This window comes from Dermacentor albipictus, chromosome 9, assembly GCF_038994185.2.
Source record: "Dermacentor albipictus isolate Rhodes 1998 colony chromosome 9, USDA_Dalb.pri_finalv2, whole genome shotgun sequence".
NCBI lineage: Eukaryota > Metazoa > Arthropoda > Arachnida > Ixodida > Ixodidae > Dermacentor > Dermacentor albipictus.
The window spans coordinates 121029642-121055721 of record NC_091829.1 but is presented as its reverse complement, the minus strand read 5'-3'; the positions used below and the strand labels follow the sequence as shown (position 1 = coordinate 121055721).

General features: G+C 44.4%; 2 protein-coding genes across 4 annotated transcripts in view; one reads left to right on the top strand and one right to left on the bottom strand.

Annotated features, from left to right (window-relative positions):
- Nucleotides 1-3785: 3785 nt before the first annotated feature.
- On the top strand, nt 3786-17345 carry LOC135912595 (transmembrane protein 53-B). Of its 3 annotated transcripts, none has more exons than XM_065445093.2 (4): nt 3786-4130; nt 5507-5723; nt 9313-9795; nt 15552-17345. In XM_065445093.2, the coding sequence occupies exons 1-3, from the start codon at nt 3889-3891 to the stop codon at nt 9790-9792; spliced, it is 939 nt and encodes a 312-aa protein (XP_065301165.2). In that variant the 5' UTR covers nt 3786-3888; the 3' UTR covers nt 9793-9795; nt 15552-17345. The 3 variants fall into 3 exon arrangements, with proteins under 3 accessions (XP_065301165.2, XP_070381407.1, XP_065301164.2); XM_070525306.1 differs by lacking the exon at nt 15552-17345 and adding an exon at nt 10650-14432; XM_065445092.2 differs by lacking the exon at nt 15552-17345 and having other exon boundaries at nt 9313-14432.
- Nucleotides 17346-23719: 6374 nt separating this feature from the next.
- The window catches only part of LOC135912593 (uncharacterized), a 269120-nt gene continuing 266759 nt past the window's right edge, over nt 23720-26080 (bottom strand). Inside the window, exon 38 of the mRNA XM_065445088.2 lies at nt 23720-24253. Within this exon, the coding sequence (XP_065301160.2) occupies nt 24092-24253 (162 nt within the window). The 3' untranslated portion in view covers nt 23720-24091. The remainder of the gene's footprint in view (nt 24254-26080) is intronic.

Here is a 26080-nt window from a genome sequence, read left to right as displayed (position 1 = left end):
TAAATAAAAACTCAAATTTTGTATTTCCTTTTTGATAAGAATGCTAATAATAGTAACTGATCTCATTGATACTCAGCTATGGCTGCTGCGTTTGACTTTTGACGAGAGACCACGCAGCTAGCGCTCGCAGCCGACCCGGGTGGGGAAGAGTAAAGAGGAGAGGGGTAGGAACCAGCTTCTCGGCTCACGCGGCAGGCATCTTGTAAAGGAGGCGACTGGTGCTGGTGCTTTTTATTGACTGGTGCATAGCCTCCTATATTTTTTCATGCCCGCTCACTGAGTGGGGGAACAAAGCGCGCCGTCCGTACCGCCTAGTTCATGCGCCCGCCACCAGACCGCGCTGCCTTCCCATACCCTGTCCCAGAGCAGACGACGCGACGCCGCCGCTTGCGCACGCGCTCGTGGAGACAAGTTTGGCGTTCGTATTTGAGATGGAATTATAAAATATAATCGCACGTTAAATTGATGTTCGTACAAAATGTACAGTGGAAGTAAGCAACACAAAACATGTTGTGGAGAGCCAGCCCTTCACCAAAAAGCGCCGAACTGTGAGATCAAAGCTCACAGTTTGAGGGTCTTTCGTGACAGCGGTTTTATTTCAAACACTTTAGCCATGTCGTGTTTATCTGTCGCCTTCATTGCAAAATTTGTGAATATTGGGCGAAAAAACTTTGTCAGCAACAGTTGCAGCAGGTTCTCTTGGTGTCCTGGCGTCGAGCACATCAAAGTTTTGTGCTCGCGGAGTATTGCAGCGGCATTACTCACAGCCTCCTTCAAAGGCTGATTCATGTGCCTTCTTCTTGCGAGAAGAACGCCGATAAATTTCTCTAATGCGTAGAGAACCGCTAAAAGTTGTCCCGATGGGTAGATGAGTCCACCGCGGTCTTGGTGCTTTATCAGCGAGTCCGAGGGCGCCGAGGCGTTTGGCTTTTTTAACAGGCTGACGCACTCCTCGCAATTGATATTTTCTTGTACAACTCTTGCCAAGTAGCCGCCGACCATAGCCAATGCTGCGACATCTGGAGTAGGAAGCAGAGGCTGTCCTCGCTTGAGTCGCTCTGTGAGCTCTCTACATGCATCTGCAGGGAATTCCTCGCTGGTTCCTTCCCTTGTGTTTTTCTGTTGCGGCAGCGTTGACAAGTAATCGCTGCCTTCTGCTGCCATTACGTTGCTCGTACCAGCCGCCGACGCGATGCCAGTCTTCAGAGTCTTCTCGATACCTGACAGAACAGCTCGGGCATCCGTTTGATCATTTGACCCTGCTGACTTCCTCAGCCAGCCAAAAAACGACTCGATTGGGTCAGACGACATTTTTCTCGTTAAAACAAAGTGAAAGCGCATCTCTTCAAGAAGATATCGAATGCACTCAACATTTGAACGAGTTGTCATCACCAGGCCTTCGTAAGTCTCCTTGGTTAAGAAGTTCTTCGCCAGGCACTGGCTTTTGAGATCGGCCAGGTAGTCGAGGAAGCTTGTTTCAAGCCAGATTAACCGTTCATCGCTTGTAAATTCGAACTGCTTGCAATCGGCATTGTTCTGGTGTATGTGCTGGGTACAATTGCTCACGTCCATGAGCATGAACCAGCGGTGCACGGTGTCCATGAATTCAACGGTCGGTCCGACACCCGCGAAACTTGCGTCGCATGTGTGGCCCGCTTGCTCTTGCAGGAGCTTCAATGCCGCTGTCACCGCAGGAGACAAAACTTGGATTGCTCTTTTTACGTTCATTTTTTCGATGTTTGTGGGGAACACGTGTTTTCTCGTTAGAAATCTAACTGGCTTTACAAGGCTGCCTTGCTGCATTTTGTAGAGGCTCTTCAAGTGGTTCGCCGTTATTTCGCCGCCTTTTCCAATGTCACGCGATAAAAACTGCGAGCGCACGTTTTTGACCAAGTGGCACTGATCGAATGCTAAGAAAAGCTTTCGATTCGGTGTTCCTGGGTGCTCAATGCAATGCGTGAGGCTTCCGTTGCATAGAAGTTGGAACGCTAAGACATTGATTTTGTGGTTGTCGGTGACAATGCGCACGATGAAAAATCCTATGTTTTCAACTTCATTCAGGACGTGTCGCATGAGCGTGTGCAGCTCGCGGCCAGTGCAATTTCTCGTGAAAAAGTATGCCACGGGTATTTTAAACGAAACTGAAAGGCCGTTGAGGACGAAGCACAGAAGTGAGTTGGCTAGCACAGGCTCATTTGTTGTTTCCTTAGGAAAGCTCCCACCATAGTCTACTTCACCGATGAAGGCGTCCCTTTGTTTATGGTAAAGTAGCCTCTGTTTCACGCGCATTTCGTCGACAATTAAAGAGCACGCTCTGGCTTGCGATGAGGGATGAGAAGCGAGCTCGGTTGACAGCCTTTGCTTCGCGAGTTCCGTCACGCCGACTTCGCCACGTGATGTGCCCATAAAACGCTCCAGGGTGCTTCGACTGGGCAGCCGGAGAATGCCTGTAGTCCTTATGTGCTCGTATGCGCGAGTCGAGAGGTTACGTAAAACTACAGCATGGCGCACTGTCAGATCAGACCACGTTGGTTTCGTTTTCCCGAAATTCTTAACTTGTTCTACTAATACTGACGCAGCCAAGTCTTTCTCCTTCGCTTTCTCGACAACTTGGAGGAATGCATGAACAAAGCACTCTTCCTTGAGCTTTTGTATTTCTTGTTTATAATTGTCGACGGTATTCTTGAGCCGCTGAATATGCGCGTTTAAGTCTCGTTCTTTGCGTCTCCACTTTCGTTTGTCCACTGTCGAAACCGAGAATTGTGAGGACACCTGCACTGATCTGTCCATCTGCAAAGTCGCGGTGATGCAGCGCTCGCTAGCGCCGTTTTTCACGGGTGGCAATGGTTCGGTAGCGATGCAGTCCACAGGTGACAAATCTTCAAAGACGACGTCGACAACCGGCAATTCGTAGAGCGGATGCGGACACGACTCCATTTGGTTGTCATCAATGACTGCTCGTCGCTTCGGCGGTGGTGGGTTGGCTAGCGCAGCAGCCTCGCGCTTTTTTACTGACGCGTAGCTTCTCTCTCTTTTTTTAGGAGGCTGCAAGTACGCCGGATATTCTTCGAAAATGCTGGGAATAGCATCTTTCTTAAGTTTCCGAATTTTGCAACCTTCCTTAAAGTCAGAGGAACTGAAGTGTCGGCTGCATACAGTAGAATAGCACGACGTCGTATTCGGCACCCAGTTTTCACGAGAAATGACTTTCAGCCATTTTGCGCACAGATCCGGATCACTTGGTATTTCGTGGAACGATATGCCCGGCGTCCGTTGTTTACTGGATGACTTGCAGCGTGGCACACAGCAGTACGGCATCTTGTCGGGCGCAGGACACCACAACCGATTCCACACTGCAGATAGAGAACTGATTGGGTATCAAAAAGAAAGTAACGCAAGGAAACGATAAGAACTGTGCATCGTAAATCACTGATCTTACACTAGTAAAGCAATACACGTTGCAACAACGCCAACAACTAACACGTGGTCGCGGAAAATCTAGTAAACAAACGTTCGCTTCATTTATGTACACTGCTTACAAGTTCGGTCATGCATCCCTGATATTTCAAGAAAATATGTATATAAACATGCTGCTGTTGCAAAACGCATACGCTTACCTGCAACCAACACGACGGAAATCGCACAACTCTTGCTTGACGGATCGGTTAGGGTGCTTCGATGGGCCTCGACGCGTAGCTCGGTCTGGCATGTGAGGGCAGCATTTTAGGTAGTATGGGGTGTGAGCGCCTCTCGCGGAGAGCCGAGGCGTAAATCGAGGAGGAAAGGAGAGGGCAATGGACGGTCTCCGCGGCACCATTGCGCGGGCATGAAAAATATAGGAGGCTATGACTGGTGCGACCAGTGCGACCACAGGGTGCGACTTTAAAAATGGAGGCCTCGGGGATGTCGACGGCGTCGACGACGGCTAGTTCACCGCTCAGCGACGAAGGAAAGAGAAGAGGTTCGCGCAAGTTTAAGGACGAAGATATCGAGTACGACATAACTTTCCCGTCCGCTGACAAACAGCTCACTTTGCCGACAGCTAAGGAGCCCGTCGTTTACTTATTAGGTTGGGCTGGATGCAAGGACAAGCACTTGTCTAAGTACGGTGCCATCTACGAAGATCAAGGGTGCGTCGATGAACTTTTATTCGTCTTAATTGATCACTGTACTACAAGCGAATGAGTCTCGTTGGGATAACACCCGTAAAGCAACAGCGTTGTTATTCTCATCAGTTTAGCATGGTGAGGTAGGAAATTAGCACCTTTCCGCGTTGTTAAATTGCCCATAATCAGATCACGTAAATCAAGCGTGATGTGGCACCCGCTCCACATTGTACAGATTTTGCCTTTTAGGAAAGGTTGTCGTGAGCGTGAATGACGCAGTAGAGTGTCGGGTCTAGAGCGCCCGGGAGTCGGCGCAAAGTGGCAGTGCATTGACCCGGTGGCCGCGTACGCACTGCGTTCGACAGCCTAGCCTAGCTCTATCTGTGCGCAATTTCGTGCGCTTGGGAATAGTGGCTTAGAATATTTCTAGCACACTGTAGCTCGAGCTAGTACAGGTTAGTACGTAAAAAACCGTACTGCGTTTAGGTAACCGTGACCGCGCAAGACTCGTTAACGATTTCATCGTGCAGTGTTTGTATTCGCGGATAGCCGGTTAGTGGCTTTAATAGCGTCGTTTTTCTTTCTTTTTATTGTGATAGCAATTATATGGACACTCCAGGCGCATTTCTGCTGTAGCCGTCAGGTTCCGTATGTAGACCGAGGGCGATAAATTCGTCGCCGCGCACCGTACAGCGTGCGAGCCGGCGAACGCGGCTCAATGTGCGAGCGAGGGAGGCGGGCCGGAAGCACGCCCACTCCTATCGCGCGCGAGGCTGAGGCGAGGGATAGGGGGCGTTCTCCCTCACCAGCGGCTGCTGATTACTGCGCGGCCGTGCGGGCGCCGTATCTTGAAAGCATCTGCGATGTTTGCAGAGTGTGCGGTAGTGCCGGTAGCTTCGTACGCGCTGTGCTTTCGACGTTTCGTTCGCGTTGAAACGAGAAATGCACGAAGGAAAATTCGATCGCTGCTGCTGCCGTCATGATCATTTTGTCCAGCATTTTGACAGCAAGTTTCCGCGCTCATCGAGCGAGATGTGTTTGTTTACCCGTGCGCGCGTGACACCGTGCTTGTTAATTCAGTTGTTAATTTAGTTGAAACACGTTGGCGGGCCAGTTGGTTTGAATGATAGAATGTGTAAGCGCGACTGAACGAGGTCGTTGAAAGAAACAGACACGTAGAGACAGCGCTGTCTCTGTGTGTCTGCTTCTTTCTACGTCCTCGGTCAGTCGCGCTTACACGTGATATCATTCTTTTAGTTAGTAAGCGAATGTTTACAAGTTTATACAGCCAATAAAACTACTATCCTTACTTCGTATAGCTATCTACTAATCTGCTATCGCAATCAGTGCTTTGCCCTTCGGGAGAAACTGTGACTTTTTTGTTTTCGTTTCCTGTTCAGGTGCATTACAATTCGCTACATTGCCCCAGTCGAAGAACTCTTCAAGCGGAGCTATGGTGGCGCACTGGACGAGCAAGCCTATTCACTGCTTGGCTTACTGGAGGACTTCAAACTTGAAGAGCACCCGCTGTTCTTTCATGCGTTCAGCAACGGTGGCGCGTTCGTCTACTCACTGATGAATCGACACTTTAGGGACGATGTCCAGATCATGTCAAAGGTACGCTTCTTGTCTCTGCTCTCTGCACACCATGTAGCACACTGGAAAAGCTGAAACTCGTAAACAAGGGGCTTGTTGAAGAACATTGCTTAATTCTGCAGGTCGTGTGCAAAAGCCTCCTGTTTTCGGTACCCACGAAACATTGCAGTAGTATCCACTCAGAGACTTGTGTACATTAAATAAGGGAAAATGAGACATCCACCCAATCGTAGCAATTGCTACAAAGGAAACCCGTACAGGTTCCTCAAAAGAAAAGCTTTGCGGTTGAAGAAAAATTTCTCCTCGTCCGGGACTCGAACCCGTGACCACCACCCTTCCGGGGCAACCACTCTACCATCTGAGCTAACCAGGTGGCTAGCAGATAGCAGGGCAAAGTCAGTTCGAGTCCCGGACCAGGACAAATTTTGCAACTGCAACGCTTTTCTTTCAAGGAACTCGTATGGGTCTCCTTTGTAGCAATTGCTACGATTGGGTGGAGGTCTCATTTTCCGTTATTTAATTACTTCTCTCCACCGTGCTGGTTTCCACAGAACTATTACGTCAAACTTGTGTGCATTCTCAACAGAAGTTCTGCTCGCGAATATTCCCTGACCGTTGTCGTGGTGAGTCTGGCTGGTTGGCAGATGTTCATCATTGGGAAATTGTGTGGGCAAAAAAAAAAAGGGGGAGGGGGCATTAATGCCATCCTGTCTTGCTGAGTCCCCTATTCATATTGCGTTCATCAGCTGTTGCACTTAAGTCATACAGTGATGGGTGTGCAATTAATTCAAGAGTGTGTTGTACTGAGCTAGATGGCATGAGGCTCGTGCTAAAAATTTAGTGCTCTTAATAGGCAGACTCAATGCTCATGTCATGCTCATTTCTTTGTTTGTTAGCCATGGTGAATTTTCAGCCATTTAACTCTCTGGTCAAGTGCTTCCTGCAAAAACATTATTTAAGGAGTATATGGCACGAGCATGAGAAGACTTATACTCCTGTCACATGGCAAATCTAATGTAATTTCCAACTATGACATTTGTTGTGGTTAATGTCATTATCAGTGCGTACTGTCACAAGCAAAAACTAATGTCATTTGAACATGGTGACAGTGATGATAGTAAAAGAAACAGATGCAAAAATGCATCAAACCCACTTTTGTCCAATAATTATATTCCAATATGCTAAATTTCGTTGGAATATGTGATCTTCCCTCTCACACCATGCTTTTGGATCACGAACTTGTCGACATTGCCAACCGACCAGGTCGAGTCATGCCAAGCCGAAGATCAGGCAAGCAACATGTCAGAAAGCATGATGGGTGCATCTGCTACCTCTACTGAAGAGCAACAATTGATGTGCATGCAGGCTCTTAATATCCACACTGTTGGTGCGTGCCATTTCAAAACACTCGCGTGCATTTACGTCAAGTCAATCGAAGCCATGGAGTTTCATACAATTATTACCTGAGGGAACTCTGGTGCTAGTGCCTTTGGGAGCTGCAAGCAGGGCGGTTCAGCCAGCACAGGAATGATGGGTAGTACGTGCATTTGCCTAAACTTTGTTGTTGTGGCTTCGAACGACTTCGTGGGTATGAAAGCCCGTCATTTTCAACAAAGTGCTACGTAATAAGTAAAGAAACATTGTTAATTTCCCAACAGCAAAATTTGAACACAGGACCTCTAGCACAGGAGCCCAAAGTTGAAACCATTATGCCATGCACGCATGCATCGACAAGCGGTTTAAAACGGCCTTGTGAATTTCTCAAGGACAAGTCAGTGCCTTGAGATGCTTGGCGCTTTTCGATTGGCTACCTTGACAAGCTGAACTACTTGAATTAGTAGTGATTGTGCACATTTGCAGAGTCTTCTACTCTTGGAAAAGTATAGATTGCTCTGAAATTTAACGACAATAAAGGCAGATAAAGCATAATAAACAAAGCCACAAGAATGTCTGAATCCACAAGCACGAAGATCAGACAAATCCATGCACCACCTATCATTCACATGGTGGCTGAACGATTGCAGCACCAGAATTCCTTTTATTAATTATTATAGGAAACTCTATGGTCACAGCCAATGCTCCAGTGCAAACAAACATGACTGCCACAGCCAAAGACGGCCGCCTAGTCACTGGATTGAGAGCAGCTTTCTGTAATTATGCACTGTGATGCACTTAAACATTATGAAAGGAATAATTAGGTAATAAAATTGACAGAATAGTTTTTTTTGTCAAACAACAAAAAAGCATGTACTGTTTGCATAGCTGATCAGTAGGCTCCTGGTGTCAAGGGTGAACATTCGATTCCAAAACGAATGCGTCTGGCAAACTCATTCATATGGAAATGTCATTTTCAACTAATGTAAGTACGTTGGTATTACCGTGTGACAGCAAACAAATGGCATTATGGGCGAATGTCATTCGTTGTAAATGACATTAGATTTGCCGTGTGACAGGGGTATCAAACCTAATGAAAAATCAAGAGTGCAAGCATCTTTAATTAAATGTAGGTAGACGACGATTTTCTTTTTGTTGTTGGAAAGTTTGACCTGCGGCAAAAGCATGTGAAGTGCATGGTATGTACATGTAGGCTTTGTTATGTTCAATAAAGTCAAGCAGGGATTTGTGGTGGGGACCATACATGCACAGATGAGCACCTGTCGTTCTGGGTCATCATAACAGATAAGCCACATGTATAATTATATAGCTGCCATGTCCAGACCTAGAAATCTGCATGTAATGCACAATAATTTGCTGGAATAAAAGCCTGTTGGTAAATCTTGTACACATTTTACGAATGAACTTGGGAGTTAAAAGTGGTAACAACCTCCTCGCTGTGGGAGGTACCAGGTCTGATTCGCACGGAGCACAGGCGTGCATGGAGCAACGGAAGACTTCCCTTTTTTGATAGTTTTTCTCTTAAATTTTGCCAGTGTCTCATGTTACGGCTTGCTGGTGCTAGGCCTCCGTGTCGCTTCTGGTTCTAATTTCTGGTTGTCTGATGTGACATCCTTGCTGCTCTGCTGGAGCATAGCACATCTTCATTTCAACACTGATCATGGGACTCTCAATATCCCTTTTCTTCACATCAGCTACTGTTGGACTTCGTTGCCTGGCTGACAAAAAAAAAACACCCTGAAGACGTTGGAGCACAAACAATGCTCTCACTTTTTGCTCTTAGACTGCCTGCTGCATAGTTTAAACAGGGATACAGACATTAGCAAGCACCTCAGCAACACTGAAAAATGTACCATTACTTGCACGAATAGAACACGATGGGAAATGTCAGCCTATGTGTGGTCTAGAAACATAGCCTTTTGTCATAGTTCGCTGGGAAGTACATTAACCGTGATACGTAATCATGTGTGACCATAGCCCATGCAGGCTCAAACTGCAGTAGCAAATTTATACTATGAAAGCACCCGTGCAACAGCGTGATATGTTGCAGCAAGAGACCAGAGATATTGTCACTGGGGTACGTGTGTTTTTGCAATGAGGCCGCATGGCCAAGCATCACTTTAGTAAATTGGGTCACCCAATGTGCACTTCAACATGAAAATAGTCTTGCCATGCTGCCCCTATTGCAACTAGTATGCCACATTCTTGGCTGCAGATTCGAGGTGTGATCTTCGACAGTGGCCCTGCTCGTGTTGGCTTCTGGCAGTGCGTCAGCGTCATGGCAACCTTTGTCAGAGGCCGCTCAGTGTTCCGCTACACCGTGGCTTTCTTCTGGGCATTGGCCATGTGGTTGTACTCGGCGCTGACGTCGCTGGGCAACCTTGTTCTTGCCACCAGGTTCCATCGGTGCGAGTCTGCTTATGATGCCCTGCTCGCCGAGAGCCCACTCTGTCCACAGTTGTTTCTCTACTCCGAGAAGGATGCCGTCTGCACCCACCAGAGCATCCGCGCATTTGCAGCCGCACGTCGCACTAAAGGTGTGCCAGTGGAAGAAGTGTTCTGGCAGGACTCTCCGCATGTGCAACACTTTGTTCTCCACCGGAACCAGTATGTCACAAGTGTCACTGACTTTATGCGTCGCTGTCTCGAAGGCACAATCCAAGTGTCTTCACCCATTGGCAAGAAGAACCACTGATGGGTATGTGTTCACTCATGGAGTTGCTGGGGCCATGTTCTGGGACACTTGATTGCAATGGTGCTTTCAATTTCACATGACACCACATCTGAAGGCATGCATCATTTCTGACAACCCCTCCTTAATTTTTTCTGCCATGTTATGCAGCATCCTACATGCCTGGAGAATTCAGTTGAGCACAACGTAATATGTTGGCAGTGAAATACACATTAAGTTGGAACGTTTTTTGAGACACATCAGGCAGCCTACACTCAAGGCTGCCTGAGTGTTGTTGTTAGTGTCTGATGCGGCAGTATATTGTTCACATGGAGTTGGCCATCTTGTAATATCAAAGATCAGAACTTTGAAGTTTCTGTTTGCTGATCTTGTCACAGTGCGACTGGAACTATATGCAGCACTCACAGGAAATGCTCTCATCTGCATATTTTATTATCTGCATCTGCCTTAGCCGATTGGCGCATGCCGAAAGCAACGTGCTTGAAAGTGTCATTCCAGAATATGGCCTCTATGTTGCAGAAGCAGTATGATAGAGCAAAGTTCATGGGCATGGTACTTGTTTGCTGCTGAGGGTGATGCACAGGTTGAGCGCACCTGGATGTGCTGGAAACATCCTGCTGATAGTCTACACATTGACTACACCTCCAGAGCAAGCGTGCTTGCATGTAGAGTTGCACCACAGCATCAGCCCATTTCTTAGAAGGGCCCTGAACCATCCCTTGGGCTTGGTGAAAAAATACATTCTACGGGTAGCATACGCTGGCGTGAATATCTCAGCCAAATTTTGCAGTCGTGCACTGCATATGGGGCTCACAAGCGGAGCGCAAAGTCACCTTTTTCTCACACTCCCTTTTTCACAGAGGCCTTCTCCTCGTCCATTTCAGAGTGGCCCTTTTACGTCAGCGGGCAGATTACCATAGAGCACCGCCACTGACTGAATCACGAAGGGTGCTTGAAGCGGTGCACTTCTTCATTCTGTTATTGTGTATGTTTATTGACACAGTTTACTAAATAGGTTAAAGTAACCAAACATCTGCATTTTGAAATTCAATAAAAGTTGCGTACTTCTGATTGAAGCTAACTATCACCTGCTCGGCCACGGCCGCCCGTGTAGGAATCCAACTTTGGCAACCCTTCTTATCAGTGTCGTAGCTGTCGGGTGTCACTAACTTCGATTAGTTCTGAACACTCAACTGCCCTTGAACCACATGAAACTTAAGGTCAGACTATACATATGCTTGCCAGCGCGTGCTCACTCCTGACAGCTCCTGGCTAGATGCCTTGGCAGACATCGCTTTGTATTGAGCTATTGACAGGGCATAATTTGGATATGGCTACTATCCGTCGATCAACCTGTTGCAGTACAAAGCCGGTCTGCCTCATGTAGCACGCGCAGACTGTAGCACATGAACGCAAGCACAGACACCAGCCCTGTCAGGCACATAGCAAACGCACTACAGTTACGTGTAGCTGCATCTTATACTTAATGTAGATACTGCAGCCGCCATGAGGTGCTGTGACGAGCCTCTTCACTAAGAACAACTGCAGACTGATCATTATCTGTGGGCAACATTATCTGTGGGCAACATGACTCCAGGCGCATGGGGAACCTGCCCGATTGCCGCCATTCGACTAGAACAGATTGTAGAAGGCTACAGTGCAGGAACCGACAGAGAAAAGGAGGCACACAAAGTACACAGACACAGCACTGACTTTTTTTTTTTGAAGTTGGCACTGCATCTGTGTGCTTTGTGTGCCTCCTCTGTCTCTGTTGGTTCCCGCGCTGTAGCCTTCTACTATGTTCAACCAACAAGCCCAACTGGTTACTCTGTAGAACAGGTTGTCTGCATCCCGAGTTGCACTCTTTTGAAATGTGTTGCCATCATGGTCGAAGCGAGCATAAAGACGACATTTCGTTTGACCATTGAAAAATGTGTGATTGCCGTAAAGATAAGTGCAAAAGGAAACGTGCTGCTTGCCACTCGGTGTGAGAAAGCTCGTGTGAGAAAGTAGCTATTTAGTACACTGTATCACAGCAAAAGGTTCAGGCATAGTGAAATTCACCGTAAATTGAGGGATAGCCTCAGACTTTGGCGTGTTGTAGGTGTCAAATTGTGAAGTAGTGTGTCTGCGTGAACATCCAAAATCAAATTTGAACTGCGTGCCAAGGTGAAATGGAGTAGGCAGAGTGTAGAAGGGCTTCACTGTAGCCTTCACAGTGCAAGGCATTGAAGAAGGAACAGAGGGTACCGCGAAGAGGTTCATACGCAACCTTTGATTGCCAATAACTTCGCTTCTGAATGCATTGAGGTTACCATTTGCAGCAAAGTATTTCTGAAATAGTGTATTTTAACTTTAAATGCATTTCTTAACTTCGATAAAAAGTGGTTCAAGGTCCCTTTAATGTAGCCTCTCGCTGTACAACAAGATATGAATAAAAGTGATAACGTGTACAGGTCACTTTAACCTAACATTCAGATCTCTTTCTCTGGACATGCACGCAATATGCACGAGTCTTGCGTCGTAAAAGAAACACAAAAGGCGAGCACTGAATCAATTCAGAAAGTTAGATTACCTTCTAAGGTCCTCGCAGCATTGAGGCCAACATTTATGCCTGTTTCAAGCATGACTCAGTTACACGAAAACTTGTAACTGCATAAACAGCAGAATTCTTCTGCAATTCGAATCATCCACAATGAATTCTCATGCAGCTGCGCCGATCATCTCAGAGGGCATGCTTTGCTGGGCACTACTGCCATCCTTGTTTAATAGGCAAGGCACACCTTTTTGTGAATGGTGCTGACAAAGCTGTCTAATTAACTAGTGGCTGATTACAATTTTCCCGGTGTAAACAGAAACATGTGAACATCATGTGAGCTGACATAAAATTTTCATGTTGGTGGTGTCAATTATTTTTTTGTTTAGAGAAGCACTGTGCGTGGTAAAAGTGATATACTTTGGATGCCTTAGTATGTTAAACTGCCGTGCTTGACTTAGCACAGTTGAGCTTCTATATAACAAATATGGATAACTTACGAGTTAATGAAATGATGTAACCACTCCTCTCCATAATTCCTATGGCCTATAGGGTATTACTAAAATATATAAACGAGCAAATTATTATAAGAAAGTAAATTGAGAACCTTTTTTTTTTGCCAATATTAGTGTTAAAAAGTGTATGCTTATAATACATATTGTATATAATAGTATTTTCGTGTCAGATGTAATGAGCTTTGATATTTTCATTATTCTTTGTCCTTTTAAACTTGATCTCCAATGGTTGAAGCAGTGGCTGAGTATGCAACTTTCAATGTGGCCGGAAAACAAGGGTCCATCGGGCTTTTATCATTATGAAACTCAGTTGCACCTCTCAGTATTTCTGCATGTTTAGAATGTTACATGGCTTGTGGTCAGAGCAGTGTAAGCATTCCAGTAACTGCATTATCACATTCTCATTTTTCTGGATGGAGTGAAATGTCATAGAAATAGTCCTTTCTCTGTGTCACTAATTAGACTGCTCTTTCTGTATTCATCAATGTGACTGCTCTTTCTGTATTCGCTAATGTTTGTGTGTCACAATAATTAGACAGATCTTACTCTTTAAAAACATTTCTCGAGCATATTATTTATTGATGAGCATCATCACCTAATTCTCGTGTCCCAACACTGCATTTTCACTTTAAATACATACATTGAAACTTCGTTACTACAAACACCACGTTAACAAACTTTTCAGATTAACAAACTTTTCAGAAGTTCCCCGCTGACTTTCTTATAGGTTCAATATAAAAATATATAAGTACTACAAACTTCAGAATACCGAACTTTTCAGAATAATGATCGTTATTCAGTTTCCCTGTAATGTTAACAATGCCTCAGTACTACGAACTAATATTACGAAATCTGGGAATATTTAGATTTCCGTGTATCCTTCAGGGCAGATGAAACAGTAGGCTAGTAGACGACAAGGTGCAGAGAGCAGACGTCACGGCACATGGGTTCTCAAAATCTGAGACAGTGCCCGAGAAAGAAAGAATGCGGGCAAGCGGCATGCTCCGCGCAGAAGAGCGTCGACTAGCAATGAAGGCGCATCTCTTCCTTCTTTCACCCTTCTTTCTGTGCACACCTCTTTCTTTCATGCTTCTATCTGCGGCCGTACTTTGTGCGTGGTGAAACGCAACCTCCGGATTCGCGGGGGTGCCACAGAGTCGCACTTTGCACCTTCCAGATGGTGTCGTTCACGTGCGCTTGTGCTTTGACATAGCTCAGGGACTGTATTCTGAAACAATCCACTTCAGCGATACTATCGCCTCGGCCATGCCTTCACCATCAGGCGCATGCTGATTGGCTGATTGAGCAACATCGGATGACGTAGGTCATCTGATTTTGCTAAAACAGCCAATCAGTGTGCGTACATTGCGAAGGCGTGGCCAATGGTGATAGCATCACCGAAGTAGATCGTTTCAAAATACGGCCCCAGGTGTTTGCCTCAAGCGAGACAGTTACAATGTCCACGACAAGAAATGTGAAAAACAAACAAAAAGCAAGAAACATTGCGCTTTGGAGGCAACATGGAGCTACCTTTTTGTCGATAGTTTTCTTGGTGTCAGTGTCTGTATTGCGCGTGTCACTCTTTCATATGGTGCTTCATGGTGGTGGAATCTATGGAAAATAGCAACAGCATGTGCCAAGAGCCAACAGCGATGTTTTCGTGAATAACACATATGGTGACAACTTATGAACTGATGGGTTGACGAGCAGAATGGTTAATTTTGGGGCTTTCACTATAATGATCTTTCAGAATAATTAACAATTTACCACGGTCTTCTGAGTTTATATCGAGATTCAACTGTATACATATGTAAAAGTGGTTGATGAGGTATAACGCACTGAATGTGTAGATTTAACAATGAGAAATGTCATAATGCATGGCTCCAAATTATGTTGACAACACCCCTAGGGCCGTATTTCATAGCAATTATTTTTATTTCTCATTCTTTTTTGTTTCTCGTCACTGGACATTATTGCTGCATTCAGTGCATCGTATGATAACAAAATGAATAGAATCACATGAAAGGCATTCTTACAAAGCGTTGCCTCTGGGCTTCTTTAACGTGCACCGAAGTGCACGAGAAGTCTTGCATTTCGCTCCCATTGAAGTATAACTCTAGGTGTATGCTAAGCAGTATGGCGCTACAAGCATCGAGCCTCTACCATATGTCTTTTTTTGTGTGTGTATGCTTTCTTTGTACCTCACTTTCTTTATAGCGGGTGATTTAGTGTTTGTATATCTCGGTGTGTTCATGTGACAGCATGATCTCTATGTAGTGAGGCTGTCTGTCTTTTGTGATATCCCCAAGGCAGTGAATACAACAATAAGCTGTCCATGCCGACTTATAATGTACTAGATCATGTGACTGTCACTATCAGATGACATTCTGACAGCGAGAAAAAAGTGTAGAACGACCTAGAATGACCACCTTCATACTTAATGCAATTTCTTCTTAGTGAAGTGTTGTTAGTAAACTGAATGGCTGCCCAACTGAATGGGCTAGTACTCCCTGTTGAAGCTGTGCCTGTGATATGCGACCACTTTTTAGCATCTCTGTTGAGTCTCATTGTTATACAAACTCTTGAGCTTACTTGACGTCTATATTATGGGGCATTCAACTGGTCACTTTCGAGCGCCCTAGAATGCGCTCACAGTGTGGTTTGCATTCGGCTGGTTGATATCAAGTGCTACGTTCACCTGGTTCATACAGAGTGCCGCACTTCGTTCCACCTTCAACGTGGGAGCGCAACTGAAATACCACAGAAGCTTGGATCATGTGGCTACTCTGAGCAGCTAGCATGTTTGGCTGGGGCAATCTACCTATGGCTTTAATCTCAAGAGGGCTCCTCATTGTTGAAAACCAGGGTGGAGCATGGTGGGAATTGGCCAAATGTGCCGTTAATCTCGGACAACTCGGGGAGGGCAGAATTCAATTAAATTTTGAGGGACTACTAAATGCTTTGCGAAGCGAATATTGTGGTGACAAATGTTTAAGCACCATACAGTCTTTTTGTCCATGAAATGGTCAAGTTGTGAATAGTGATACCAGTTTTGCTTACGAGAAAATTTGAGTTTGTTGTTCTAGCTGGGTCACTTACAGAATTCCCCTGTTGTGTATCGCTCTTTGCTACTAAAAAGAAAGGAAAGGTGCTCTTGGGAGTCATATTGCGAGATACAATTTTGAGATGGCTTGGACTGGTATATTATGTTTTTTGGAAGTGATAAAACCAACCTTGAAAACCATCAGCAGAATCACTTGCATCCAGTGTTTTGGTGGGTTTTCTTTATTAGAGAGTTTTAGAGTGTCCAGCATTTGCCAGGATACCACCTTGTTTTTAAGGGCCATTACTTAATTAGCTTTTATTCATCTGATCACCCTAATTCAATGAAATCTTGTGGTGTACGGAGTATATAGAAGCATATGGAAAATATTGTGTGATAGTATCAGGTTGCACAATAAGGTTTTCTTTACCAGGCGACTATGATTCACATCATGTTTTAAGGTTTCCTGTGCTGTGGTCCAAGTTTGCATTCATATTTGTGGGGCAGAAGGGGGGGGGGGGGTGCGGCCGTGTTTTAATTTAACATGATCTCACACTTGTGTAACTGTCACTGAAGAGGACATGAAGGTGCAAGCTAAGATGATCATAATTAGATAGATATACAACGAAGAGCACTGTAGCACCTGCTGCAGTTTTCATGGCAGTCCATGGAATTATTTTATTCAGGGGATTTGCTGCAAACATATGTAGCAAATGAATTAGAGAGACATCAAATAATTGCATGCAGCCCTGTCTGATGCAGGTACTGTAGCAATGCGTTAGCACTTTTGCTGTTTGTTATCCAACGGCTGTAGTACTCTGCAACTTTAGACTTTGCGTTAGACTTAAGTTTGGCCTCACTGAACAACTTGTGCGTAATATTCTGCGTACCAGGGCACAGTCAAAAAATGTTCCTTTAAAAGGTTCCTTTGAAGTGGACAGTGTGGCTTTTCACTCTTGCTGGCAAACTTTTGGTTGGGCTTGGGTAGTGCACTGTTGCAATGCATGCATATTCATACCTTCTGCAGTCTGTATTGTTAGCCACCTGCATGCCATTGTGCAGTTACGAGCTGTTCAGTTTTAATAAAGTACTGTATTGCTCAAAACTTTTTCTGTGGTTAAATACCAACTTTGGATTAAATATAATGGCTCTCAGAATAGTATTAATCTAAAATAAAGAGTTTCTGAATGCAACCAAGTTTCAGAAATTGAAACAGCCGACATGGATTTCCACATGGTTAGAATAGCTTTTGGTATTGAGTGCAGGCACACACCAGTAGAAAGGCGTAAATTGCATTTGTATGCATGGTGTTGGTGGTGGTGTTACAGCTGGCACTGTAAAAGAGTAGCAGAGGCACGCAGGTGATTATTTATTAATTTTTCAGAAAATGGTGCTTCTCTTGTGCCTGTTCTTGGTGCCACTTGTAAATTTGAAGGACGAATAAAAGAAGTTTTGTCACAAAGTTTTAAGTTTTCCTTCCTGTGCTGGCTGACAAACAGCTTGGTTGGCTACTCCGATGTGGGCGTCTAGACGATTTTCTCTGATCTCACAAACAATAATTTGCTTTTACTTTCTGCTCCCGATGTGCATTAGAGGTGTGTTCCTTAATGCTTCAACTACCAGAAACAAATGTGCTCAAATGTACCTCGACGTGGAGTTTAGAGAAAGTGTAAAGGCTGGTGCACTCATCAAGCCAGCTCTTATAAGTTGAAGATGCAGTCGCTGGCTTTTGTTGGCAAAAAGGTTGGAGGCTAGCCTCACTTTGCTTGTGGGGTTGCGTGTGTGTGCTTGCGTGCACGCAAGCACTATGTTGGTGCACGTGCACCGACACAGTGCAACACCAACACATCATAGCTTGCATGCTCTGGCTTCCAAGACAAGTTGCTTATGCAGTTTTGCGACCAGCTGTACATCCTCTTTTTCAATACAGCTGAGGAGGCAGAAACAGTATGTAGAGAGACAAAATGACGGAAAAAATGTGGCAGCAATCATCTCAATATGACTGTCGACAGTAATTTGTTTAGCATTGAATCAATATAGTGACATGATGTGTTACCACGGTTGAAACATGTTACGACTGAGAAGTGTACTGCTGCGGGATTCCCCTTTCGCGCTTCCACAAGAGCACTCGGCGCCATCTAGTGCTGCTGCCTGCGCGTGCCCTCTGAAATGCATGGCTTGCCGGTGCGTGCAAATGCCGAGCAATGTGTCGTGCGGCAACCGGCTCCTCCATTGCACTTCTTTCTGCACACGCTGCGCCATCTATTGCCACTGCCAAGAAGTCTTGTGTGGCCGCCAAAATGAGAAGCATGGCACGCCCATAGAGTTCCTCACTGTTGCAGCTAGAGGGAAATCTGGCGCATGAAAAAAACAAAAATGAAACATTTATACGCATTCTAGAAGTAATTAAACAAAGTGGCTGCAAATAAATTCTCTAATATTCATCCACAAATTAATTTGTGTGTTAGGGCATTGTGCAGCATCGCTACTGGTTTCCATTTCACCATTTGTTGAAGCAATAAGATGAAAACGATTGAGTTGGTTAATGAAGCTTCATGGAAGTTGAGACTTGGACAAAAGCAATAGAAGGGGACCCAATGTAATGTTCAAACAAGTAACATGGATTCTGCAAACTTTTTCCACGTTGGTGAAAGATTTGTTGAAACTAGAAGAGAATGTAGAAAATGTTAATCTATTTGCGCATTTTTTTTCTTTTGAATGACCTTTTCGTGCATTAAGCGGCTCAACCTGGTTCATTGCCTTATGTTTGGTTTTCTGGCACTACTTGTGATCCCTTGGAATTAATGTGAACAAACAAGCATCATATACCAACTTGACAAAAAGAGAAAAAGCTATGTAGTCTACGCTGTACATGCACTGTGCTTAACACCCTACATCTTGGAAAGAAAAGCAGTGTGTTCAAATTTACTCATTAGGAAACATGGATCCCTAGATTGTTGAATGAAACATTGACGCCATTAAAATGAAGCCAAATAAAGCAATTATAATTAGTATGTTCCTCATCAGAACATCATTCCACATGAGTGTCACTCTTGCGTGTCACCCATTTCTATTTAATGAAGTTCACACTTTCACAAAGGCAACAGCTTGAGCAGAACGTTCTGTCGCCATTGTCTACAGGGCTCCTGGGACTTGTCAAGTCTTGACAAACACTGTGTTAGCACTGAGCCAAGTCATGGTCACTCCACAAAACAGATTGGTGATCCAACCAGTTACACATACCCACTTTATAGCGACAGAATGGGAGGGGGCGAGAGGCGGTGCTGCTGGTTCTTCCGAGAAGCAGGACTGACAAAAACGCAGCTAAACCCTGCCAAGGAAGGCAGCAGTTGTCCTGACGAGTCCCCTAGTCAAAACGTTGGCTTCAGGGAGATTCCTTCTTCAATCGCAATTGATCAAATGGGTTTAATGATTGAATAATGTAGTAGTGAAGATAAAAGCACACAAAACTGTGCAGAGACGAGCTTCCTTCCTTGAAGCAAATGCTCTCTCTTATTACCTCAAGTAGAGCCTACAAGCAATACTATTTGTCCTGTGCCTCGTTGCTCATTATAGCCAGGGCCATTGTGGCATTTACATCACAAGCCCCATCTCCTACTTTCTTTCTTTTTGCTCTCTTGCTGCATGGTGCATTTCCCAAAGGGGTATTACAAACTCTGTACTTCAGGGGAATCCTTGTGTTACCTTGTTGCAAGAAAGCAAAATCCAGCCTGGAAAATACTTATGTTATACCTGATACAGTCGAACCCAGATGTACCAAATCTGAAGGGGATCACAAAAAAAAGTTCGACATTGTAAAAACTTTTTCAGGGGGATTTTTACAGCTGTTCGTTTTACACAATAATTGATTATATGTGAGTTCGATATATATCGAGGTTCAACTGTATTCATTATATATAAGCAGATATTCGTTACGCATTGATAGTACTAGCGATATTGAAGTGAGGTTAAACGCAGCACAACACCAGGACATGGACACAAGAAGGAATGACTGAATGACACTTGGAGCTTACTTTCAGCAATGAAATATTTATTTCTCGACCAGCTGTTCTTACCCCCAGTCACGTGTCTCACAAACCACATGTCAACACACATTTCGAGTGAATGTACCAAACGAAAAAGAGAAAAAGAAAAACATTTCTAGAAATTTATAAAACTGGAGAAAATCGCAAGCTGCTGCGACACATTTCATATGACATATACTTATCCTGACCTGCATAGGTATTCAAGTCCCTTAACTGGCAATGATATGAAACCTTTTCTGATGCATTGGTCAGTGAAAGAGTAGATATATGCTATGCTTCGATGATTAAGCTTATCAACTCAGATTGCTTTTACGTTGCCTTTACTCCATTTAAAAGATACAGCAGGTGACACTGTGGAAACTATGCAATTAGTGTGGCCATAGATGTCTCACTCCACACACTTTGAAGTGCAGTTCTTGATCTGCAATGTTTTCTATGAAATAACTACGTCATACATCAGAAGTGCTACTTGTGAATGCAACTTTACATCAAATCACACATTGCTTGTGAATATCTGCGCTTTCAGTAGGTAACATGATACCCCACTCATTTGGTCGTGCATAGATTTAATAGATCGCTTGCGCCTTTAATGTAATAAACAAATCATATTTTGTTACACAAAAGTGTGAGCCATACAGTAACATCAAATTACATGGTGCGTACGTACCGTATTTACTTGATTCTAACGCGCCCTCGATTGTAACGCGTACCCGTTTTCCGTGACCCCCAAAAAAGAGGGGGGGGGGAAATGCCTTCGATTGTAACGCACACCTGTTTGCCATGATCTAAAAAAAAAAAGGTCCTTTACAGTACTGCTTACCTCATTCTTTCATACAAAAATACAACTTTCTCTCATTTGGAAAAAACAAGATTTACTCCCAATGCACTAAAGTTGCAATAACTAAAAAAAAGTCACAGTTTTGCCCGAAACGTGAAGCATTGATTACAATAGCAAATTAGTAGACAGCTATACGAAAAGTAAGGATCACATCTTTATCGGCTGTATAAACTTTTAAACATTTGCTTACTAATTAAATTAACAAGCACGGTGTCACGCGCGCACAAGCAATCATGAACATGCCTCACTCAATAACTGCGGAAACTGTTTAAACGCTGGAGTGAGGAAGTGCAGTAGCAGGAGTGAGGCAATTGACCTTTGTGCGGCCTCTCACTTCAACACAAACTAAGCGATGAGAACACAGCACGGTGGTAGACTTTTGTCTCCATTGCAGATGGCTTTCAAGATAGGAGCCATGCGGCTACGCCATACGTAGCAGCCGCTGGTGTAGAATGCCTCTCCTGTTTGCGCCAGTCCCGCACGCAAGTTTAGAGAACTCTGAACGCCTGTGATGCGGCCCAATTTCCGTCTGTCTCCGGACACATGATCGCTTTCCTTTTACTTGCGGCATTGTGATGAACTCAGCATGTCTTTGCAATTGGCACTTCCATGCTGATAGAGCAAATGCAGAAAACGGGAAGACAGGCGGTGGACTAACCTACGCCAAAGGAAGCATCGCCTAAGCACACATACTACATACAGCACACGGAGAAAGCTACGGCAATTTTGAAATGCCGATGGTGATATGGTAACGCAGATTTACGGTTGTACTCTATTTGAATGCTCACGCAATTTTTGGACCCGTTTTATCAGAAAAGAAGTGCGCATTAGATTCGAGTAAATACGGTAATTCCTTTTTCATACGTGAGGCACAACTTATTTTTTGGTTGTGGATGCTAGCAGTGAGAGAAGTCACTCAGGCCATCGTAGCAATGCCTGCCATGTGTGAAATGGAGCACAGCATTTCTTTGAACCGAAAGGAGCAGTTTTGCAGTGGGATGCAGGAAAACCATGGGACCAAATCACGTTCGTGTGTCATTCCTTATTGTGTCTATGTGCAACACTTTGTCTCATTTCAGTATGACTGACCAGCAAGCCCACATTGCCACCCTCATTCACACGAACAAGAAGCATTTTAAGTTTACTTTGTTATGTGTGAAATTCTTTACATCCACATTCGCTATAGAGAAGATTGCCTGCATTCGCATTGCTGGTGGCTATTTGTGCCAGTGACACTGTGTCCGTACCTCCGGAGTTGCACGGGGAACCCGTGATGTCATTTTTTTTTTCTGACAAGGAGACTGCTGCTCCCAAAATAAGGACACACGTGCTTCTACTTGAAATTGAGTCTGTTTTAACAGCATACAGAGATATTTTGCAGATGCAATTGTCACTGTGTGATCTGTGAACTGCACTTGTTTATTTGGAATAACCAAACTTACAGGGTAACAGTGTACCAATCTGGACAGAGTAAGTAGTCCTGCTTAAAGGCCAACTGAAATGGAATATCGCTTTGGCTAAATTTGTTACATACGAGTAGTGTATGCCATCTTGGCAAAGTCACAGGGCTGGTAATGTATAGTTTTCTTGTTAGCAGCCTTTAAACAGCACCTAAGCAGATTGCTCATGCACATGGTGTTCGTCACAACTACATAAGTTCCAGTGCACCGCCTCTATGATTTTTCAACAACACAACCCAGGCAGCCACCTTATTTGGGCAGTCATGCCAAGGAGCTGCATGCTCTCTATTTATGTGTCACTTCCGGTGAGCAATAATGGCAGCATTCTCTTTCCAGCTTAGGTATTAAAAACAGCTATTTGCGGTAGCCTTTTTGTAACGCTTTCATTCGTACTTCAAACTACAAATTTTGCGCTGAGGCTCCTCTATACGCACACTATCAACCTGAAAAAGGGGGTACCACTGGAACACAAAGGACGCGCACACAAGGAAAAGGAGTTGGACACGGATGGACGCTGGGCTTTCAACTGTACTTTATTGGAATTCACATTGCTGCACATAACCTACGATGCATGAGCATCTTCGACTCCTCCCAAGACATGTGCATTGATAACACCTGGAATGTACATTGCCGCACAAAAACAGCCGACACATGTGCAACTTCTACTCCTCCCAAGACTCGTGCATCAATGTCAGTTTTTTTCATCATCTTTTACCTATCTGATAGGTGAGCAGGTTCCTTGTTGGTTAAGCACAGAGACGTATCACAGAAAGACATAAACACATCTTTGTGTTTAACCAACAAGGAACATGCTTACATATCGGGTAGGTAAAAGGCATGGGTCTTGGGAGGAGTACAAGTTGTGCATGCGTCAGCTGTTTTTGTGCGGCAATGTGCATTCGAGGTGTTATCAATGCACATGTCTTGAGAGGAGTCGAAAATACGCATGCGTTGGAGGTTATGTGCGACAATGTGAATTCCAATAAAGTACCGGCTACCGGATATCGGCTCACTTTGCCAAATAATCTCATAATCGGTAAACATTTCCTGCTTTTCTCATCTATCCAACGCGTACTTCACTTTGTGGTTCTTCCTTAAGATGGGACATAACATATATGTCACATTTTCTGCTTTGACTTGTGTGTATATATATGTATATGGAATTGCATTTTTGTATTGAATTGAATATTGTATTGAATTGAATTTTATATTGAATTGTATTGCAACCTTTTTATTCAATTGCAAACATATGCGGAGCTCAACTGCTTGCGTGTTCTTTGCGTCTTTGCCTTCAACCACGGTTCCATAACAATGTATAACGTTACTTTGCCTGTCTGTCTTTTTATTTCGCTTTATAATTATATGACCACGTGAATACTTCTCTTGTTAACCCCCCCCCCCCCCCTTATGTAATGCCCAATAGGGCCCTTAAGGGATAATAAATGATAATAAATGATAAATGATACAGTTGAAAGCCCAGCGTCCGTCCGTGTCCAACTCCTTTTCCTTATGTGCGTGTCCTTTGTGTTTCGCTGGTACGCCCCTTTTTTCAATTTCATCATGCACTATCTGGCCCAAGAGCTTGCGGTAATGCACACTATCTTAAACCAGACTTTCTACGCATTCTTAAATTTCGTTGCAGTTGGCCTTTGAGCAGTCAAGATTTTATGTCACTGTAAGCTACTGTTCCAAGTTGTCGAGTGGCCTGTGACATGCCAATAACTGTGCCTGGTAAATGACTTTGGAAAACTGTGTAGACACCACTTTTTTTTGCCGACAGCTTTAGTGGTAAGAACAAATGCTACCCCAAGTTACAGCTGTTGCTTGAACTTGCTTGGTACATCTGAAGGCAGCAAAGAGTGGCTCAGCAGCTGACTGGCCTGCACCGAGCTACGGGGCTCCACGCACGACCCCGGTCGCATCCACACTCTCTGCAGCCCCTGGCTTCCTTGCCAACCTTGGCAAAGATTTCCTCGGCCACCACGCTGAAGAACTCGGCAGGCAAGCCAGCCTCAACAAACTGGACCTGCAACAAGCGATGTCAATTTTAAGCAGTGAAGTGAAGTTTGAGTTTATGCACATACAAAACAAATACATAAATCTACTACGAGGGTCCCAAAGTATTAATACTGAGAACGGGACACATTTTTACCCATTGGCATTATGACATTAAAAACAGCATCCCTAGTTTTTTAGACAAATGCTAAAGCATTGGTCAGACATGCAGCTAATTTGTGAAACAGAGTGTGGCCTTTGTCACCTTGAAAAAATAATAAAGAAAGCAAGTGGGATGCTCTATTCTGGCAACTCCTGTGTGGCTGTAGCCGCTGCCATGCAAACCCTCTGGGGCTGGACAACTAAGGGTGTGCATCAACTTAAATGCCTAAATATTGTTATACAGTCTTTAATAATATAATAATATAATGTAATATATACTTGAATATAATTGAAGGAGAAACTTTTGGACCACAAGAAAAGCTAATTATGCACACATATTGGTACGCAGATAATTAGTGCATGTGTGTATAAAAACCAAAAGCAGCTAAATTTCTGATAAGCAGTTAAACCTTCATGACGACCTTACAGGTCATCGTGAAGGTTTGCCTTGGCTAAAGTCCCGTATGAATTGTTTTTGTTTATTTGAAATGCATGCTCACTCGTCTTCTCTGGGTTTCTTTCCGTGCCTTGTAATGTTGGCTATTGGCTTACACCCAAGTCACCTCCTAGCACGTGCCTAAATGCCCTCTTGCCCTAGCGGGTGCCTCTCCTCCTCACATGCAGGCTATGCACCGCACCTTGGAGGTAACCTGCGGCAAGTGCTAACTTTGAGCTGAGATGGTTGGTGTCTGATGTGCATTGTGTTCCCCGCCCATCTAGTCGTTGTTGGCGGTTGCATAATCTGAAGTTTCCAAGACACGGTGCGAAGTAGTCGCTCGCTTTCTGACAGTGAGTTCGTGGTCATTGAGTGAGATCTGGTCATGTTTGCCTGAGTGCGACGACACCGATAAAACTAAGAACCTTACTTCATGTAGTTAATTGGTCTCTTTGCTATAGCCATCATTGCTCAGCCTTTCTGGTAAAACTGTGTTGTTGCTTTGTTTTTCTTGCTCAGGATGAATATCCATATCTTTTTACACTTTTGTTTTTAATTTCTGGCCACCATCTGATGACAGTTGTGGGCGCTACGCATGGTCAGCCATGGTGTCTAAGATTTATGTGCCCCGTGACACAACACATGCGAATTTCAGATGCCGTAAACCACATCGATAAATTGCTTTCAGTGCGATCTGCAGTACACACTAGCGGTCATAGCCATGCTATTATGGCCTGACCTTCTTGCAATTTGTTTATAAGTGCTTACTGACAGGATACTATCCACCAGGAATGCTCAGAGAATCTGTGAAGTTTTTACTGAGGAACTTTAAAACCTCGAATTATTGCACTTCGCAATTTAACAAAGTTTTTTTGCTACAAGTATAACTTCATCATATCAAGGTATGACTGTATATTGATGCAACACTCAGTAATACACTGCAGGTGTCATTACTAAAGCTTGCATTAATGGGCCCCTCGCTAGGTTTGAGCATTGCCAATTAGTAAGTGTAGCACGTAGATCACACAGCAGCGATCGCATGTGCAAATTATGAAATGGCTGTATTGCGTGAAAAGGGTCGAAATTTCAGACTGAAGGCCATGTGTTTCCCTTCCTATCAAGGCCAGCGAGAGAGGTCACATGCTCAAATGACACTACGCAAGATGCACTGCCTGCAATGTCACTGACTATGGCACGTGAATTCAATGAATCACCCAATCTTAAAAGCGTAATGCTGCCACTGGAACTGCACCGTGCAGC